At 36.1% G+C, this 22107-nt stretch overlaps 2 protein-coding genes across 3 annotated transcripts in view; both read right to left on the bottom strand.

The window, feature by feature from the left end:
• The window catches only part of Klp10A (kinesin-like protein 10A), a 153508-nt gene extending 149260 nt beyond the window's left edge, over window positions 1-4248 (bottom strand). The window contains exon 1 of the mRNA XM_019047135.2: window positions 3837-4248. Coding sequence (XP_018902680.2) covers window positions 3837-3894 — 58 coding nt within the window. The 5' untranslated portion in view covers window positions 3895-4248. The remainder of the gene's footprint in view (window positions 1-3836) is intronic.
• Window positions 4249-5574: 1326 nt separating this feature from the next.
• Window positions 5575-22094, bottom strand: Fic (FIC domain protein adenylyltransferase). Of its 2 annotated transcripts, none has more exons than XM_019046638.2 (7): window positions 21593-22094; window positions 20058-20254; window positions 19209-19388; window positions 18209-18375; window positions 15728-16078; window positions 12004-12164; window positions 5575-9911 (listed from the first exon to the last, which is right to left on the bottom strand). In XM_019046638.2, the coding sequence occupies exons 1-7, from the start codon at window positions 21897-21899 to the stop codon at window positions 9898-9900; spliced, it is 1377 nt and encodes a 458-aa protein (XP_018902183.2). In that variant the 5' UTR covers window positions 21900-22094; the 3' UTR covers window positions 5575-9897. The 2 variants fall into 2 exon arrangements, with proteins under 2 accessions (XP_018902183.2, XP_018902175.2); XM_019046630.2 differs by having other exon boundaries at window positions 5575-8217.
• Window positions 22095-22107: the final 13 nt, after the last annotated feature.

Raw genomic sequence — 22107 nt, 5'->3', positions numbered from 1 at the left:
TCCTTGGAACCTGGGACGGCAGGCTCGCGGTGTACACTGGTCGGAAATTGTGTACATCGCGGGCGGTAGGTCTAACAGCAAGAAAATGCGAATACTTAACGATTGAAATGTGCACCGTGGCGTACGCGTAATGCGTGAAGTATTCAGGCAGTCTTGTAGGCGCTAATATGCGATTCATGTCGAGCGCACTGGCGTACTGTGTTTGGCGTAATGCGTGAAGTATTCCCACAGCCTTGTAGGCGCTGATATGCATTCCACGCCGACTGTACTCCGCGTACTGTGTTGGCGCAATCAAATCGCGAATTCCTCACACATGCAACAACTCCATTGATAGAAAAGGCTATAGACAAAGAAGACAAAGGGGTATGGAGCGATCCTATTCTGCCGTGCTAAGGAAGAACGCCGTATGAAGATTCGAGAGTTGCGGAATTTCCTTCAATAAAATGTATATTTTTGAGGAAAGATATGAATATTTTTCCTTGAAATTTTCAGGGACTTTAGGTGGAATTGCAAACAAAATTGGAAGCAAGCAAAAAAAAAGCAAAGCAAATTGCAAGCAAAATTGGAAATAGGAGGAAAAATATGCATGAGTTTACCATGAAATTCGTGTTTTATCAACTAAAGGAAATTCGGCAACGTCTGAAGGTCCGTACGGCGTTTTTTCGTAGCACGGCAGTATTGGTTAAAATGTGTGATTCTTATTGACCATGGGAGAAAATGATGGACTAACTGTTGGGTTTCTCGTACGCGAAGTAAATCTTCATTTGTGAGGTAATTTTATAGGGAATGACTTTTTTTCTCCATGCTGAAAATGAAGTGAGACAAATCGCACATTTCACCGAAAAATAGGGTATTTTGCTAAAAACTCGCACGATTGCCTGTGAAGCTAATCGGGCAAGGGCGTAACTACAATTTGCAATGAACCCTGTTGCTCGTACGATTCAATGCTTTTCCGGGCTCATTTCAGTGTTGAGTTACGTCTTTTTGTCAGCCGGGCGACGAATTGTGCATTAGGCGATACATTTTAGTAAAGGAGCGTGCTTTGCCTTTGATTCTCATTTTATCAATTGAAAATAACACGAAAAATCTCTTTTCTTCGATATAAAAGAAGAAGAAGAAAAAGAGAAAAAAATTAAGCTCTAAATCGAAAAAATTCCCTCATTCCGCATATTTCTTCAAAAGAACGCCTTGCCTTGAGCTACAAAAGTAAATAAATCAGCACGACTTACGTAAGTTTCTGGCTCCAAGCGTACCTACTTTTAGGTTTCTAACGAAATAAAGAAATTTCTCAATAAAGATTTTTTTCAACTGAAAATATGAAACGAAACCGGGAAGCACACCTCCAAAATCGCCCCTAAAACCCCTCAATCCCTAAAATTTACATCATTCAAATTATCAAATGAAATGCCTGGTCACCGATGAGAGTAACCTGACCAAAACCATAATTCTCTTCCTGCCTCACAAGCAAGTTCACTCATTTCAACTTCCCTTTTCAAACATCTTGGAAAACTGGATAATTTTTAGCATGTTCAGATTATGTGACCAACCTCCTGCCGTGTTTGCCTGCAATCTCTGAGAGTTGAGTTTTGAACGATGGTGCTTTACATATTGAGAAAATATTTCAGACAGACTTTCATCCTGTTGTCAAGTAGATACAAGTTTCACTATGACTATTGTTTTATGCAAAATTTACTTTTAGTCCCTAACAGACTGATTCTGAGTGGAACGGGTGAATAACATCATCCAACAGGGGCTTCATGCAACAGCTACAGAACTTAAATTATGGAATTTGACGTAATTGGGGATGATAACCTATGCTTTGATGTTATATCCTATCTTCTTTTCGTTCACAGGTAGGATCTCACTGTCAGTACTCAGGGAATTCTGATGAGGATCCTAGCATTATTGAATTCTCTCCCTCAGCACTCTCCAAAATTTCTAAGAAAATTGAGAAATTAAATAATTTCTGCAATACCTACTTAGGTATTTACTTAAATATATTCTGTCCATATTAGAAAGGAGCTTGTTGAAATCACAAATTCTAGTGTAAGTGTCTACAGAGCCGCAATAGGTGCAACCTGAAAGACCTACAAGGAAGGACCTGAGTGTACTTCAGGATGACTTAAGTGAAAAACTCAGGTCTATTTCTCGGAGCTCAATGAAATGAAGACTGGTTAAGACAGGTATTCACTGAATCAAACTGGTTCAAACTGGAATCTAGGGATCATTAAAGATCTGAACCTGCTGATAGTACTTTCCTAAGAATTCTGGGATCAGAGAAAATGATTGTTTCCTGGTTATGTCTTCAGTCCTCACTCAGAGCATAACAAACCATGGAGGTGGCACTTGGAAATGAGCATTCATACATTTAGCATTCTGATACTTACCTACTGATAGATCATATCAACTCAGTTCCTATCAAAAAAATTCAACAGAGAACACTTCAAACATCACTCTGGGGTAACAAGCGTGGGATTAGCCGATAGGCTACTTGAAATTGGTATTAAAAAAAAAAAATTAAAAATTAACTCGAGTTACTATACATTTCTGGGCTTTTGAAAATTAAAGTAATGATATAAACAGACACAAAAGGCTGTCTTGAAAATTCATCACTTGGTATTTGGTTACCTACCTACTTACTTAATGGGAGAGCTTCCCTTTTATAAAACTCTTGATTTGAATGAAAGGGCTTGGAAATTTTTCTGACAAATAATGTATGGTGCAGAAGGGAGACTAAGATGAAGCAATTTGACCACCGTAATGTTGGTTGTTGGTTTGAGTATGGTGCAATCTGGCTTTTGGCCAATCGGCGACCGTTGTAGCGTTAGAATAGCAGGGGCGGTCGGGAGTGTACTACCAACCGCAGGAGTTCATAGAGCTTTAACTTCCAGAGGGGGTCGACGCGATATAGAGGCCCGACCCTATCTTTTTAATTTAGCCTTTCAATTACATATAAAGAGGCTAATTTATAAAGAGAGCAAACAGGAAACACATTTATTAGAACAAAGGTTAAATTGTAATAAGAGATGGTGGCACCATGTGTACATTCTGTCAGCAAAAAGAAACTTCAATACTTGAGATACAGTGAAGATCGGGATAAAACAATCCAAAAACGATGCTAACAGAGAGGGGACCTCTTCAAGTTCTTTCAAATATCCTTCAATACTTTCTATTATCAGCTGTCAGTTGATTTAAGCATCATTTTCTGTTCATTGGTATTCTATTGCAATGAGAGGCGTTATTCTTACACGAGTACTTGGTGTTTTCATGCTGATTAAGTTAACAATGGAAAATTTGGGTTACTGCTTTCATTATTCAAAATGTATGGCTACACAAATAATGTGTTCCTTGCTTGCATTTTGACAGGTTAGCAGAGAAGCAGCCAAACCGATGATAAGCTAGCGGTGAGCTAACCTCACACCTACCCTAGATAGCATTCCTAACTCGATCTGAAGATTAGCCTAAAACTTATTGGGCCAGGGTTGATTCACATGTTTGAATACTCAAACTAAGGAACATACACATCTCCTTTTAAAGAAGCAACTATTATCATATTCAGGTCCAACTCAAATAGTCGAGCTGCGAAGATGTTTTCTACTTTCTCTTTTAGGTTCAATCTAGTTTTTGCCAGAGGGCCATCAGCAACTTCGACTGTTATTATCTCAGCTACCATGCGAGATCCCGCTGTTCCTTTACGATTGCCGACGAGATGAATTTAAAAAATAATAATAGCGATAACGGCAGTGATAACGACGCCAAGAACGTGAAGAAAATATCCACCGAAAATCGGCAGATAACCGTTATGAGGAGGATGAGAGTGAAGCAACACGACTCACCATCTGTTCTTCTTATGTCTACGCTCGTCCCGGATTTGATGAGATGTAAATCCTCCATTTTAGAAACAAATTGGAAAGCACATATAATTTAGAAAACGATCACAGAAACGTCGATAATATTAAAATAGCGGCATGGTTACAGAACCTCGGGAGATTTCACACTCCAAACAACTTCGCACGGAGAGAAAGGGTACGAGGTTGGGACAAAAAAAACTGGTATGAAAAGAGACACAGTTACATTCTGATGCTGATGCACTGGGTTATCACTCCGAAATTAACTGCGCGAGAGCACGGTTTACTTGTTTATGGGGATGAAAAGGATTGTTAAAAGATGTCACGAAAAAATTCACGAGTTGATCTCGGAACTCGATCATGGGCGCTCTCGGAACAGGACGGAAACTCGTTACGATACGATAGCAGCGCCACCATCATAAAACGAAAATTCAAATCTTGAAGTGGGGGTTTAGAGCGCGTTAGTGTCCCAGCGGCAAAACAGCATGCGGAAAAAAAATTTCCTCGGACTGTTAGAAATGAACGTTACGCAAAATTTAAAATTCAACGCTTTTCATTCATTAGATAACTCGATCAAGCGCGCTCCTGTGATAACAGAGTGATAATGATACCGTGCGTGCATGAGTTCGTATCGGCCATTTCCCGCGCGCTGTGTCGCCCGCTTTACCCCTCCATCCCCTCCCGCCTTCTGACTTAAGGATGTGTTTAGGGGGTTGTGAATTTTCCGAAAATTAATGGAATCGTTAAAAAAGAACGTAAAGATTCTTCCTCATCTTCTGCGCCACCAGCGACACTTTTCAGGAGCATGAATTTGTAAAAGCGTTCTGACAGCCAGCAAATTTCACAAAATTAATCTAAGCCCCCCCTCCCTTCATGGCATCATCGTTCGGTAAAATTTTCCAATTTACCTTCTTTTCTTTTGAAAAACAGTAAAACATAGAAATTCAGTATTCACAATCAATTAGATTTTCCATGTAAGCGTGTGCTTTCAATTTTTCTATTCATGTTTTGGTCCATCAAGTAAAAAAAAAAAACATTGGATGCTCAACTTAATTGTACCAACTCACTTCCTAAGTTAAAGAGCAGATATGAACAACAAAAAAAAAAAATTCGAAAATTTTTAAAATCTAGTATCACCGGTTTACCTCGACTTGGAGTGTACGCTAAATAAGTTTATCCATTTATTGGGTGAAGCAGAGCATCAAATTTTGATTTTTGTACTTAGGGAACCTATTCTTCGAACACTAAAATGAAGACTGCAGGTCTTCAATCACACTTTTTACTTAAATGCATTGACTTGTTAGCCATAGACTCTCTTTAACTTCCACAAGAAAGTGATCCTTATTATAATTTGACAATAACCTGATTGAAGAAAAGAAAATAAGTACCTGAGGGTGGGTACTCTGAGATGTTTTTTGTAAAAAATAAGAAGAATATTGAATTGCAATTAGGAAGCTCTTGGTAACGAAAAAACTGACACTACCTTAAAAAATGATAAATGAGTTAAGTTTCAGAAATTATTTTGTCTCGAAATTTGAATCTCTGAAAGTCTAAAAGATAAGGGACTTTATTCCAACTGTATATCCACCATGAGGTAAGAGAGCAGAAAATTTGATTTAGTGGAAAAATAAACTCCCACCGTTCAAGGAAACATCTTGTTCAAACGAGAATATTAAGATATATCTTAAACAACTCAATATGAGGAGGAAAAATAGTATGCAACTGGTAAAGAAAAATACAGTGGTTTATTCCTTCAATGATCACGCACAAAGTTTTAACAAAGACATATATAACTGAAATATAAACTGCGCCAACAATCATATACTTCTAAAAAATAAATTAAACAACATTTTTTTGGAAATTAACGGGACGAATTTAACGAGACTGCTACATCAGCAGTTGCTTTTTGTCCTCTCATGTTTTGTTTTTTCAACAGAAAACTGATCAAAATTCTAATTTGAAATCTTGTGAGTGTATCCCTCATAATCTAAAGAAATTTCACAGAAACTTTCGAGGTTTTGAATGGTTTGGTTCTCTGTTAATAAAAATAAAACTTGAGAGGAAAAGAGGAAGTGTCAAATGCAGTTATGGTGATTCTGGTAAAATCCGTCGGACAGATGGCTAAAGTGTGAAACCACATATCTTTGTTTGCAACGTTGTACACCTGTCATACTTTATTTTTTCTTTGGAAAACTAGTCAATGTAATTTCTTGACATCTTCCTTGACTTTTTGTTCTCTGTCAGTAGAATATTCTGTGTGAATTACTTCAAGCTATGAAGATGGCTAGTTTCTTCTTGAGACAATAAAATAGGAGCGGGAATTTTGAAATAGTGCAATGGAAATATGTGATTTCGCACTTTGGTCATTGATATGGTCAATGCCTAAGACTTCAGTAAAGTCGAAAAGTACCTCAGTGTCAGCTACAGCTTCAACTCGCGTGACGCAAGTGATGCTACCAACCTATTTGCCACACAGAAAGTCGGCGGTCTCTGGCATTTACTGAAATAGAATTGAGGTTACATGTATTATTTTAACAGTATTCAGCGCTGCAATTTCTGCATCTAAAGTACTGTTATTTGAGGTTTCCTAATTCTGACTAAAGATAAGTATTTTCTGAATAAAAATTAAACAGAATCACTTTGGATTGATTTTGATTTTTTCTGTTGTGAGAGAAATACACCGGGTTAAGAGATACTTAAGTGAAGGAAGGATTGAGGACTTAATCCTTATAAGAGTATATGAGGCTTCTGATGGTGCCAAGAATGTGCAATGTAGTTCTTTAATTATGTGCGAATAACCTATCAAAAAGCTCTGCCATGAATTTTCCCCTGTGTCTGCTTCGAATTTTGTCCCATTATTGTGTAAATGTAAGTCGAATTTAAACGAATTTCATTTTCTGCAAATGCTAAGAATAATTGGACAATCCTAGCAACATTGCAGCCTCATGCCGCCTTTTACTGAGGAAGTCCTCACATAAATTTTTTAACGAAATTCTTTTATAACTTTGGCATTGATAAGTCTTTTAAAAGTCAACAGATGCAATAAATTGAAATTTACAACTTTGAAGGTACTCTTCTAGGAAAAATATTTATCGACAATTAGAAGTCACTCAAGGTCTGGTAATTTTGAGACCTTAAGTAGGCATTTTCCTTGATAAAATATTAGATGGACGCATTTAAACAAAGGTAGCATTCCGACGTGAGCAGTTATAAAAAAAAAAAAAAAAAAAAAAAAGTAAGAGCGACAATTTGGAACTGGAAACATGTGTTGGATGTATACTGCTGTGCTAAGGAAAAACGCCTTATGAACCTTCAGGGGTTGCCAAATTTCCTTGGATAAAACGCGAATTTCTTGGTAAATTTATAAATATTTTCCTCCCAATTTTTCGGATAATTTAGTTCCCAATTTTGCCTAAAGATTCTGAAAATTTAAAGAAAAAATATTCATAACTTTCCTAAAAAATAAACATTTTATGGAAGGAAATTTGGCAACTCTCGAATGTTCATACTGCGTTTTTCTTTAGCACAGCAGTTAAGAGATATCCACAAAATTGGAGGAAGAGGAAGAAAAAGGGAAGATCTTAATCTTTTTCTTTTCCCTCTTTCCACCTTTTCCTCCAGGACAGAAAAAGCAATGGACATGTGAAAACTACTCAAGACTCTAAATGAGTAATTTTTAGCTCTATCTAACTGATACACATTTTTTTCTTACGCAATTCTTGTTTCGAGCCGTATTATGGTAAAACAAGAGTCTATCTGTGTAAAAACTTGAGAAAAACCTTCCATCTTTTCCACACCGATTCACGTCTTTTGCTTGCTGAGTCCTCCATTTACAACAATACTTGAGCATCAAATTCAGCTCAAACGAGCCTGCAAACTTCAATCCCGAAGTCCAATCATCCCTTAGATACGTATGTTCTTTCTTAAATATTCCAATGCTGATAAACTCCTTTTGCAAAAATGCGTCCAAATAGAATAAATATTAAGAGTAAGCGATTTATCCATTACAGGAGAACTTTAGTTACCCTCTAGACATTTGGCAACCCTTCATTCAAGGCATCTACAGTTTCCTTTAATATTTCTACCGTTTTCCATACATTTTCAATATTTCAGCATTTTCGACATCAGTAGAAGTCTCTACCACAAATTACCGGGTGCTAAAATTCTTCTGTAAAATTAAAAACTATCAATAGCATAATGACAGCTCTAAAATAGAATAGATGATAGACTTATAATAGAATATTAGAAAACACAGGGCACTGTTCATCCAACTTTTCGAAAAATCCATCTTAATCTAATCACAGCCATTTATTAAAATCCTACCACAGGATAAAGTGCGTGTTTAAAGAGAATCAGATGACCCAAGAACCTGCAACAGGAATTTATAGTTATCATTCAAATTCTGAGAACATTAGCACAGATTTGTCATGTTATTTCAATGCATCTTCTCTGTTCATTTTTATGTATATACTTTGCTGCTTACTCCATTGATCCCAAGGAGGAAAACGTAATGAGTGACTGGTCAAATTCTTAGGAGAGAGAAGGTGATTGGTATGATATAGAGTCCACAAAAAATAAGTTTAAGTACCTTTAAACTGCGATAGAAGATCCACCATCTTGATTCTTGCATTTGCTTTCAATGCTAAACTGACGTCACATGATCTCCTGTTGCGGTCTAAAAGTGCATAAACTCATTGATGTGGACTCTATTAGAAGAGAACCAAGTTATTCAGTGTAAATTTGTGTTCTGGTACCTTCTTAAACTTTTCTTTTTTTTCATGCATCGAAGATGCATTGAAATAATTCTGTCCACTAGTGTTCACAATTTTTTGGGAAAAAGAGCGAAGATTTTTAAAGATGCTTTAGGATACTTTTGCCCACAAAGTGCTTAAAATTACATACATAAGAGCCCCTTCCACAGCACTCTATGGTGCTCCGCAACATCTAAGTACTTAAAATAAAGAAATGAATGTGATATATACATAATATACATGAAACAAACAATAATATACATGAAACAAACAAACTTTAGTAAAATAAAGACACATCACAGAAATATTGAAAAACACAGGTTTTTCCCTGACCAAAAACTCAGAATTAACCGGAAAAAAATTTCACATCAAAAGTTTGTATTAGGATAATTTTTGACTAAGCATGAGTCAAATGACAGCTTAGCAGAATTGTTCGTCCCAGAAGAATAAAACATTGAAATTCACAGGTCTTGCCTGGGTGAAAATAACACTCACTGTCTTTTTTAAATAAATTTCTGTCTTTCCTATTTTGCCCTGACTAAGGATATATCCTCTAGATGGGCTATAGTTTTTACAAAGATTCAGATGTTGTATACATCCCGACTCGAGTACGACGCAAGTAACCAAAAATAAACGCAACGATAAGAGGAAAAAAAACTTGCAGTGACTAAATTTTGACTGGTCACACAAAAAATCGGAGGAGGTTCTCAGAGAGCTTTTTTTCCCTCCAGCACTATGAACTGAGCATTCTATGAAGGTTATTCTACAATCAAAATTTGCAAGCAACGAGAGTAAACAACTTTGCAAATCAATCGGAACATACATTGTTGCGAGCCTATTCTAAAATCCATTGAATATTATTATTGGAGTTAGATTTTTTTCTACTTCTGAGCAAGTTTTCCGATTGTGATTGTTCCCTAATAAATAAAATGCTCCCAAGTTCTACCTGTAATAATTACATCCAGATTGCAATGAAAAGTAAAAAAATTGTCTGATACAGTGCACTTCTCTAAATTTTCATTATTCCGTTCCTTCAGAATTCTTCACACAATTCATTCAGTCTCAGGAATAATTCAAATGTATTCTTTATACATGACGTTCACACACATTGAATTGATGCAGTATGTACAAGCTTGCTTAAAAGACGTACAACGACAATCACCCACATGAATAACACGAACAATGAAAGCTCATGAAATTATTTTGGAAATTTCCAACATGTTTGATATGTTCTGCTTTGACTTCTGATGGGACCATGGATTTTGATGCTTCAATTCTTATTTCGTCTGGTGGTCCTTTCAACAGAGGGTTCCTGTATACATCACAAAAATTTTGGAAAGGGTATCAATAAAACTGGGGATCTAAGTATCAATAAGTCAATCATGACATTTTTCTAGAAAAAATTTGGCACGAAAATTTAAGGGAAACAGGATCAGCAAGCAGGGTCAAAATTACAACATTTTTCAGTTAAATACTTTCAACATTCCATGTACATCACGATAATGTTCACAACAGTACGTAATCAGTTCCTTTCTCTGATATTTAACTTTATGATTATTACAATTCTTGATAGGATTGAATATGAACTAGATATAAACTAGTACCTGGAAACTTGGTCTAAAGGCCTGTTTGTGGAGAAAATAGTCCTATTTCAACAATTAAATAATGCAGCGTTTCCTGACAAAAGTGACAAGAAGCCCTGCTAATTTGCAGAGAAAAAAAAACCGGGAGCAAAATGAATTGAAGTGACGTTATTGTCAAAAACAGTGCACTAAGAATGAATGATACATGAACATGAATTTTAAGATTGATAATTTTGAAAGTTGCAAAGTCTCTATTATCAATTTTAAATGTTTTTTGTGAACTAGATAATATTTTGAATGCATATTTTCTAGTTTGATCTCTTGGAAAAAAAAGAAAAAACGAGAGCCTGAGAAAATAAAAAAGAAAATTGTTCACTTCTCTGACTTCGTTTTGAACATGATTAAACGATCCACTTTAAAACACTTTTGAAACTTCTCTGGCGATACCGAACCCTGATTATAACTGGATGATTTTTGAAGCTGAATGGACTTTCTAAATTGTGCGACTAGAAATTCTTAACCATAGCAACTAAACATGAGTCCTCAGCACAATAGCTCTCTTCAATCTGTTATGACTAGTACTTATATTGACGGCGAAACTAATAGACCGCTTGTCTCCGTTTGCGACATTGCGGACTTCCTGTCTTTATTTTTACTTCATCTTTTAAATGGAAAACTACCCAACATCAATTCTTGAAAACTTCCATGATTTTTCTTTCCTGTGTGACATAAACTCTGTGAAAACTTTGAGGAATGATATTGATTTGTTCTCATTCAAAAAAATAAAATGAGAGCGGAAATTTGTAAACACCCCAAACGAGATGCATGGTCTGGTAGTTTCACCATCAATATCCTTTCTGATGAGTGCTATCTAGTCTGATATGAGATGAAACTGGTCATGACATAGACGTTTGCACCACTTACAGAGCGACCAAACAGTATTATTGAATGCTGAATGGAAATTTTCGAAAAATCAATTGAAATTCTATAGCCTACTCTGGTTGAAGTAAGAATTTAATTTGTACTGATCACAATCAAGAGAGTTTCTATGAGCCTAAAAAAATCGTTTTTTTTTTTTGTTTTTTTTTTTTAAAAAAAAAAAACTCCTTAATCCTTCTTAGGAGGTTTATAAATTTAAAGTGCTATCAGGATGCCAGAGGATTTCCAGAAAAGATTCTCTTGATTTTTTTACATTTTTCTTGACTGAAATGTTGAAAATTTTCGTAATCTTTTGATCAACACATGACCAACACAAAAAAGAGAGGATTAAGTTTTTGTGACCATTTCAACTACTCTGTAGAAAAAATTTCACCCACATCCCAGACTGATCCTAGGTAGAATACGAGACTTTTCCAAACCTTAGGACATCCTACGCGAGTAGCAATTTTTGCTGTAAGTTGCAATTTGATAAACAGAATATTGCGATCTCATCAACAGCAATCTGATGCAACAAAATCAGATGCAAGAATCACGATTTCCTATGATAAAACTGCTATTTTGTCAAGGTCGACTATCAGTGAAATCAATGGCGAAAATCACTTGAATGTTGATGATACAAGCAATTTTATCTTAATAGAGTAGCAATAAATCGTTCCCAATACTTCAGCAACTCTATATTCTAATTAATCACAAAGTTTCTATTGGAATCAACAACTTAGGTTGCTGAAAATTTCCAAGTTGCAATGGTCCTGATTCATGAGTATTAAAAACAAAAGTGAAGAGATATATCTCTGCGCCCTTTCTGCCATTGTTCGACACCTTGCCGGATCATACACACAAGTGACAATGACGACAGATGGTGACAGAATCAATTATCATTACCCATGATAGTTTTTACGTCAACGTCTAGCGCTGGAACTGTTGTGCCAAATTCAGTGGTCGCCCAAATGAATAGATTTAGAGTCTGCTCTGTGCACTCAGCGATGAACCTTATGAATGGCCTGATGTCACCTTCGTTCGCCAGTTCTAGCATTTGGTAATACCTGAAATGAACCAAAATCATTGATAATAAAGAGCTCTTCCCTTTTTTTGTATCATGTTTCCCTATCTTTGTAAAATTCAAAGAACAAAATTAAAGGTGAAAATTACGATAATCCTTCTTTGAATGGTTCTGTCTTTATCGAGCAAAATTTCTGACTTGCGACATGGTCCAAAAAAAGGACCTTAGAACAAGATATTGTTGTCTACAGGGAAAAGGATCTTTCTGCCAACAAAGTATAAATTAATACATAGTTTCTGCTCCTAAAGGAGTGCTCAACCGAAATTTTAGCTCGGAAACGCCCACAAATGTTATACTGAACCTGGTTAAGACTGTTTGATCAGGACAGCAGGGTAAAAAACTTGATTGTGAGAGAGAGGTGATCAAAATTATGATTGGCCGTTTTTGAAGCTCAAAAAATATCAGATTACTAAGGGGCTACGCTCCCTGGCCGCTACGCGGCCCAACCCCCTGGAGGCGCTCCGCGCCATCAATGGGCCGCTTTGCGGCCCTATTATTACCCTACTATCAGTGTTAGTTTTATTTTTCCCCTAAAAAAATACGATATGCGGTATACTTTAATTTTAAATTTTACTTAAAATTACTTTAAAATTAAAAGGACGCGTTTTGGAATGACTGCTTGATGAAATATTGCAGTAAAACAATGAACAATGATAGTCAGGTAATAATTAAGATCTCTCAAATCGGGGATCGAACCCACACCGAGTTCATAGCGGACGCAATCGCTGTCTTAGACGACTCGGCCACCGCTCAACGTACAAAAATCGACGCGAATCTTGTGTAGATAAGTGTAGAGCTGATGCGCAGGCTACACAGCTACTGCGCAACCTCCTCGATCACTGCGCATCCTCCCGCGCATAGCGGTAGCAGTACCGGAGCATTCTGTAAACTCACTCACTTTTATATCGTGATTTTAAAAAAACCTGGGTCCTTTTGCCAAAATCTGATTACAGCGGGCTCATCTAGGGCCTATTACCTGTCGATTTACGAAAAAATCATGGAAATCGGCCCGGTAGAACGCTCAAACGAACTATGACAAAAAGTATATATTTACATTGTTTAAATGGGAGAATTCGCAACTTTACCACATAATATAAAAAAACCTGGGCCATATTTTGAAAATCTGAAAAGAGTTGGCTTATCTAGAGACAATTGCCGTCGATAGCCGCAAAAATTATGAAAATCGGCCCGATAGAACGCTGGAACTAAGCGTTACCAGTTTCGCAAAATTAGGAGGTCTTGGAGCTTATAGTATAGATGATGCAACTTTACACTTTCTATCTTTTTTTAATTTATTTTTATTTTGGAGATCCTTTATTGGCATGGATTGAATTACATTAATAACTGTTACTTCAGTATTTAGTCTAATCTATTGAATTTATGGCAGTGATAAAACATGTGGTTACGGGATAGCAAGGAAAGGAAAAAAAGAAAAAGAAAAAAAAAAAAAAAACTTTACACTTTGTCTATAAATCCACGAATGAACTGAGCAGCTCACTGTCTACTTTTTTAAATATTTCAGAGTGATTTTCTTCAAACAATTAAATCCCAGCAAAACGTTTTAGATGTACTCATGTATCCAGAAACTTGCAAAAAATATCAATTTGGTTCCTTGATTCTATGAATAGCTCTTTTAATTTAAGTTGAATATTTGAAGGATAATAATTTTAGATGAGGAAATTCATACTATTAAAAAAAACTAGGCATTATAAGGGTGACAAGTTTGGATTTCAAAATTCCCTGACTTTTTCATGACATCTGAAGGTTTTTGAACATGCAATTCCCTGACTTTTCCAGGACTTTCCAATATTTTTTTCTTAGTATGGTATCTCATGAACATGTTTTTCACGACTATTTCTTTGCATGCAAAGTCTTGTGCAATTTTAAAATTCAAAAGCTTAAAGGCAGACGTTCTAGTTTCCGTCTACAAAGTATGTGGCAGCAGAAGAAAGTAATTAATTTTTTCTGCCGGATGCAAGAATTTCAAGATTCCGAAGTGAAATTTCCTGACTTTGCAGAGTTAGAGAAATGACCTGACTTTTTTAAGTTTTCAATGACGTAAAGAAGTTTTTACACTGATAAGTGCTCTATTCTCCATCTTAAAATTTGATTTTCAGGTTCATTCGCCCCATGACTACCATGGAAGTTTTCAGTTTTAAAGGCAGTGTTCTGTTTATCACTAAAATATCAAACAACCCCATCTGTGATACTGTCATATTGAGATTACCTCTTCTGACTCGATTTTTTATTCGTTGGCCATAAATCTCATACTCATTTAAGTCTCTACGAATTCAAAATTCCAAGTTTTCCTTTACTTTATCTTTCTCCTTAATCATTTTGCTTCATATTCAGTTATCTATCTCAATTATCATCCTGCTGATGCTCGTAATGATAATTTGGGGCCCCGTTGCCACATCTAAAATTGAGTCACTCCATGCCTGTAGCCAATCATAGGCCTCCTCTCATCATTCACCATCAATGATTTAACGGCTCTTATAAATAACAGCTGCACTGCAGTAGCCTGTGATCATTTTTCCATCTCTTAGACCCCAAGCACACACTAGTTTAATTGTGTTCCGTCTATTCTATATGCACTCCTTGAAAGTTTTATATTACGGTGTGGTATTTTTTTCTTACTTTTATTTTACTCAAAACGCTTTTCATCGCCGATGCACAACTCATTCGTCTGCATTTGCTCACTCATTAATCGGTGGGTAAGAAATTTTTCTTGGAATTAAATTCAATTGAGGAGGTTGTTTAAACTCGGATGCAATGTACGCCAAATTAAATATCTGAGGGCATCTCGCCTGACTGCAGCCGGCTCCTTTTCATTTTGTCTCCTTCCTTTCATTCGTCTCCTTCCTTTCATTCCTCTCCTTCCTTTCATTCATCTCCTTCCTTTCATTCCTCTCCTTCCTTTAATTCGTCTCCTTACTTTCATTCGTCGGTGGGTGAATAATCCCTTGGTGTCGATAAAAATATGGCGAAGCAACTATTTAAATTCAAGAGCAATGGATTGGAACCAATAAAAAAATCTGAGGGCATTTTGTCCGACTGCCGGCTTTTATTTTTTATTTGAGCTGCAATATGTGGACAGAAGATCCTTGCAAATCAATCAGCTTTCAACCTTTAAGGTTTACGTGTGTACAATCTGCAGTTATGAGAGTGTTTTTGGAATTTGATGAATAGAAAAAACCTAGTGATCATGAATACAAAAAAATTGCACCTAGGTTTTTTGAAAAAAAGTTTTATCCCACCTCTTATCTACCAAACTAGGTTTCGCCCCCACCCCCGATTTTTCCCCAGTTATTTTTGTGTACAGTTTATTTAAATGGTACAGTCTTTAATTACTGAATGCCCTAAAACTTTAAAGTAGAAAAACTTTTAAGCTATAAACTCATATTTATACCTTTGTGAACTAAAGGGAGTGGATGTAAATAATTCTTGTAATGTAACCTTACTTGTCATGACCAAATTGTTAAATTTGTTTTGCTATTGAACTTTGCAAATGAACTGAGACCACTTGTGATAAAATGTTCAACTCACTTGTGCCGTTCTTGTTTCGGGATGATCACCGGTGGATAACCAGCTTGCATCAATATCATATTCATAAGTAGTCTGGAAGTTCGTCCGTTCCCATCTGTGAAGGGATGAATATGAACTAGTTTGTAATGTGCTAAAGCAGCATACCGCACTGGATGCATTCTTAGAGCCTGGTCCGAGTTGAGCCATTCAGCAAACTCTTCCATCAAAGGAGGGATGTGATGGGGAGTCGGCGGGATGTGACCACCGACAAAAACTTGCGTGCGACGGAAAGCGCCACTCTCGATTGGATCAACAAACCCCAAGACTCGTTGATGAATTTCTAAAATGTCGTCGATGGAAATTTTACCAAGTCTGAAAAACAAGGAATTAATTTTAACAGTGGAATATTCGGAATGGAAGTATGAATAAAAACATGAAACGAGGATAACACTCAGTAATGAAATGACAGAAAATTATAGTTGAGTGGATACCTAGAACAAAACCTATTTGACCACTTTTAGTTTACATACAGAAGAGAGTTAGAATTTCTCGGGAAAAGAGAATTTTATTTCGTTTTTTTATTCTATGTTAGCATTGTCTTTCTCTCGGCGGGATGTGACCACCGACAAAGACTTGCGTGTGATGGAAAGCGCCACTCTCGATTGGATCAACAAACCCCAAGACTCGTTGATGAATTTCTGAAATGTCATCCATGGAAATTTTACCAAGTCTGAAAAACAGTGAATTAATTTTAACAGTAGAATATTCGGAGTGGAGGCTTTAAGTTCCTTAATAACAGCTTTAAGTTCCTCAATAACAAATTCCCTTCTTGAACTTTTGCTTTTTACTACCTTCTTAAATGAAGTTGTAGTTTCTTACAGAACAACTTGCAACACCTACTATCAAAAGATAAACTGTACACGGAACTCGTAGTAGATTAAGTTTCAAGTAAACTAAAACTAACAAGCTTGACAGAACTTTTGTGTATTTATTTCTAATTACTGTTTGGCCTAGAGAGAGACATTTTTTACATTGGGCTATTCGGAGATGTTCGGTTTCATACGGAAAGAAGATGCTTGCATTCAGAGCCTTCTTGAAAGTTAAAGTCACAGTTCAATGTTGTGACATTCTCCCAAAAGATTCATTCCTCATTCCCCTCGCTTGGTTCTAAATCTTCGTCAGTAGGTGCTCTAAATTATCAGAGGATAGACTCAAAGCCTAAATTTTTGGAAAAGGGGACATAGCCTGAAAGTGTGAAAACTTTTTGGGAGCCTCCAGCAAAATCTAGAGTCTATATAGCTTTGCCGCAAGACTGAAATCAGATGAAAAAAGATACACATACATACATTACTCACTTTAAAAGACTAGAATTTCTGACTAAAATTTTTTAGCAATATTTTTGAGCTAGCCTCAGGATACAAATTTTAAAGATTACAGTTTTTACAATTGTTTTGCTTATTACTTACTATACTCACTCTTCACTACATACTTATACTTACTTAATACGATTGGTGTTGGTGGGCTGACTCGGATTCTCTTTTTTCTTTTTTTTTAAAATTATTTATTAAGTGTATCGGATTTACATGATGACATAAGTATTAAAAAAAAATACTTAAGAGTAACTGTCCCAAAATAACAAAACCGAACTTCATATAGCCCTGGGACCACCTGAGGGCTTCACATCGGGGGAGGTTGCTTAGAATTATTTACATTGTTTTTTTTTAAACTTATTAATTTCCGAGATTCAACATAAAATACAGAAATAAACGGGCGTATGCGGTTGAAACCATAGATCGTCCGAAGAAGACAAAATACAAAACTATTTGATTACAATAAATAAAGACTGACTTAGGATAAAATATATGAGATTAGAGAGTAGTTGTAAGGATTAGTCAGAAAAAACCTGAGAGCAAAAAACTAACAATGAGAGACAATAATAAATTAAAGAGTCATAAATTGATACGACAGTGTTGAGAATTTATCACTTCATCTCACACCCACCGCAAGTGTTAATCAAAAATTGAGAAAATGAGCGGTGAGGGCGATAGGAAGAGATTAGAAGCAAAAAAGGCCTCGGAGACCCCCTCACCCAGCACCAACGGAAAAGCCGCAGTTGCAGCAGAAAGAGCCCCGATAACCTTCATCAGAAGCGCGATCTGCTGAGAAAGTTGATTAGCTAGCATTTCAAGCGCTGAAATTCTCTTTTCAAAATAGGTGAATTGATTGTTAGTTGATGGTGAATTGACATTGTTGGTCGGTACTTTATAGCTTTTATTCTTAATTTCTAACGTATCTTTAATATATTTATATAATATGAACCAGTTTTGCCTACTTGCTAACATTAAATCTATTATAATGTACTTGTCGATTTTTTGTTTTAATTCTTTTTCCTCTTCATCCCTACCATGAATTTTTATAATTCATAAAATCCTGTATGAGTTACGCACAATGAATTTTTTCTCAATGCCTGCGAAAATAGGAGAAAAATTCAGAAGACTTTACCTTTTGATCAAAGTTGCATTAATGTACTTCAATGCAGCATCCAGTCCCAAAATCTCATTATGCTCAGCTATGCTTTTTCCACCGATTGCCATCCTTGTCTCCACGATTGATCTCGTTTGGGATAAAGTCATTGAGTTTCCTTCAATTCCGACTGTGTGGTAAATGTGCTGAAGAATGAAAAAGAAAGAAACAGACAATGAGTAAGGAATGAAAAAATTGTTTTCTCTTAACTTAAAAACTTAGTGAATCAAGAAGTGCAACAAGCTATCATTGTCGAATCTGGTACAGTTATTGTAAATAACAAGTTATATCTCATCTACGTTAACTTCCGCCAAATTCAGCATGGTTAGTTCAAAAAACTATTCATAAAGTTCTGTTGGAACATGTCCAGAGAAGTAGGGTTGCCGCAGAATTTAGAAAAGGAAATTACCTGACATTTCCCTGATTTCCCTGACAATTGAAAATATGCAATATGGTTAAATAGACATTATTTGAGATAATTTTCGAGCAAAATTTGTTGTTCAAAACGTCAAATCCATTCTGGAAAGAAAACAAATAAAGATGACTTGACAATTGTTATCTGACACTTCCAGCATTCTCCCCGACTTTTTAAGATTCCCTGACATTTCCCGGTGTTCCCTGACTGTGGCAACCTCGGAAGTTACCCTATGACTGTTTAAGCTCATAATTTATATCATAGTCCTAATTATTATTGTTTCTCTAATTTCTGTATTACTCACTTTCATTGTAAGTGAATTCTATAACTCTGTAACTATTCTCAAGCAACAATAAATAATAAAAAAAAACCCTATGACTGTACTTGAGTTTGCGTGAAGTTTATAGAACTACTTAGCTAGAAGTCTGCCAGTTCGGACAAAGCATTTCAAACTGTAAGCGATGAAAGATCGTTTGACAATATGTACAAAACTACACTAAAATCTTTCATTCAGATTGTAAAACTTTCTAAAAACTAAACATTTATCGTTACATTGGGTTTTACCTGGAAGTAGGATTCTTTCTTAGCTTTTTGTAAAGCTGGATCAGAGTCTGGTATGCTTGCAACATGATCCCTTTTTTTATCGATCCTTCTTAACGTTGTCCTGTCAATTTCCTCAACCAAAGATGCTGTGCGTTGCCTGTTTGTGATTGCCCTCCGATGATTTGGACTTTGGACCAATGCCTACACAAAATCAGAATTTAAGGAGGTTCAATGCTGCCACGAACAAAGCCAACTGTGTCAAATTAAACGCTAAAAGTAGGAAAGCTAGAGGGTTTATCTGTCTGGAAACTTGATTGAAAAAATTTGCAAAATCAAAACTGGATACTTTAGTTTTGTTGTGATCTCATTTTCTTTTCATTTTATTTAATTCATCCACATTAACATGCAACCTTAGTTAGTTGTGACTCCTATCTTAATGTTTTTGGCACAATGATCTGATGATGGTGACACTGTCATCAAAATGGTCATAATCGTAAAGTAAGTTTTTGACATTGGAAAGAAAATTTCTAAGAATGATCAGGCTTTGGCTAGAAGTTTTATCAACAAGATTCTGTAAACTTGGGCTTAGTTTGATTTAATTACCAACCTCTCATTTGTATTGGCATTAATCGACCAAAAATCAGTATTGCAATATTGTGTGTCCTGATAAAGATAATAAAATAAATTCAACTAGAATCTTGAACTATCAGTTTTGATAAAAGCGGTGATAATTTTCCCGAAAGAGGAAAATTTGAGAAAGTTTAAATGGATCAATTTTTGTGATGGAATTTGATGATTTTCGGTCCAGACTAGTTTAACTCCCAGGATACAGTTCAATGAATTCAAATTCAAGGTGGATTGAGATCTCACCTTGAAGTACAACTGGTCAGCAGCTAAGATGTCATTTTGACTCTCTTCAAGGAACTCTCCATAATAAGTTAAAATATCTGGGCATTTGGGCGCTAATGTGACGGCGTGCTCAAATAATTTCTTCGCTTTATCCAATCTTCCTGATTTCCAAACTTCCAACGCTATTTGCAGCGATGCTACAGCTTCACCTTCAGAATCTGAAAATTTCAAGAAAAAATTGTTAGCCTGAAAAATGTATTGATCATAGAGCTCAGTTAAGTATTGTAGGTTAGCAGAAATATCAATTGCTTTTTCAACGGCTATCTAGTGGATACGAAAACTGGTAGATACTTGCACTAACAAGATGCAATAGCCTTTCTTCATTAAATATTTCTTTCTGTTTCTCCTAACTGAATGCTTAAATACTTTTTCTATACTTATGTTTTCCTCTATGCTAAATTTATTTCGCTACACAGATGCAGTACGTAATACCTATTCCTCGTATTTTCCGTTCCATTCTCTCACATTTTAGGGGATAAAATCATTTGAGCATTTACAAAGGACATCAATTTCTTTTGCCACACACAGATTTTTTTCTCAGGTGAGGAAAAAATTTGCCACTTTGATTTTCCAAGAAAGTTCCTTCACAAAATCAAAACTAGGAAAAATTAAGTTGAAATATAATGTCATAAGTCATGTTCAGTGGGCTAAAAATTTTAAAAAAACTTGGTCGAAAGACACTTTTAGGAAGCATGTCCTTTCAGGCTGCACGATTCATTTCACTGCCTAGTGAAGGGAGAGGCCTTTGCTTCATTTTCGTTACTTCATTCCATGATATCACACGACTGATGAAAATGTACTGAATGACAACGATCATTTCCGAGTCATTGGAGCATCGATGAGTGAGGCAGTCACCACATACACCAGTCAGAGTCGCCTCCGATCAGCTACAGCTGTGTGAGCAGTTTGCTTGAATTGTAGTAGATATACAATTTTCGGTATCTAGCCTTTGCTTCTCCAATTATCATTCTCCATAGACTAGTCTGCTTCCAAAGTGAAATTTCTTCTCGTGTTGAAAAGGGTCGTAAGAATTTTTACATTAGATCAACTCTTGAGAACATATTGTTACAAAACGAATGCATGTTCAACCAAGGCCGAATTTCATCCACTGGCAAGATGTCACTTGCAGATGGTTACAGCCTTTCCCTTCATGTAGGCAACATCCATCCATTGATGATTCTAGGAGACCACTGGTGCAATATGTCACTGCCGCCTCTGAGGTATGGTGCCAACATTAGTTGACACGGAGTGTAATAAAATCGACATCTAAGTCAACCGGTTCTACTCGGTTGAAAGCTCTTTATGTGGTAACAAGATACAGGTAACTCCTCCCATTAATGGGTTACCTTCTGTCTGTCTGTGTAAATGTTGTACCTTACATACAATGAAAAATCTTCTCTGCTGGATGTAGTAAAACCACTGACTGCTCAATGAGGCATTCTGATGTAAAAATTAAGTTCTCCTGAGTGCTTAAATATTATTAATGTAACACTTACAAGAAGGCTCTACATCTGAAGGTCGAGGTGCTATGTCCAAAATATCATTGTGTACAGATGATTCAAAGGGAATTAAAGTGAATACTTTGGTATCAGGTGGAACATAACGAACGGAGTCAGTGGTAAGATATATTGATAGCTTGTGCAAGACTATGGAGAATAATATTCCAAAAATAAACGTAAGGAAAAAAGTTAGTTTCAACATTATCCCATTATCCCTAATATTCAATCTGAATTTTGCACTTAAACACTCAAGTTGTTCTGAAAACCGATAGTGATTGTGTGGCAGCGAAGGGCCACAAACCATTAGTGTGACAAGATTAAGTGATCATGATGGAAAGAAAAGATAACTGCTGGGAAATTCTAAAACACTGAAGTTCGAACTAAAGCACAAGACACTCTTTTACTTGACATTTCATAGCTAATTTAAGTGGCAAAAGGTGCAAAAAAGCTCCAGCAAAATGTATGTTGTCATAAATTGTAAACACATCATCAGCTGATCAGCCATCGATGGA

This window comes from Bemisia tabaci, chromosome 8 (assembly GCF_918797505.1).
Source record: "Bemisia tabaci chromosome 8, PGI_BMITA_v3".
Lineage (NCBI taxonomy): Eukaryota > Metazoa > Arthropoda > Insecta > Hemiptera > Aleyrodidae > Bemisia > Bemisia tabaci.
This window is presented reverse-complemented; position numbering and strand designations above follow the sequence as displayed.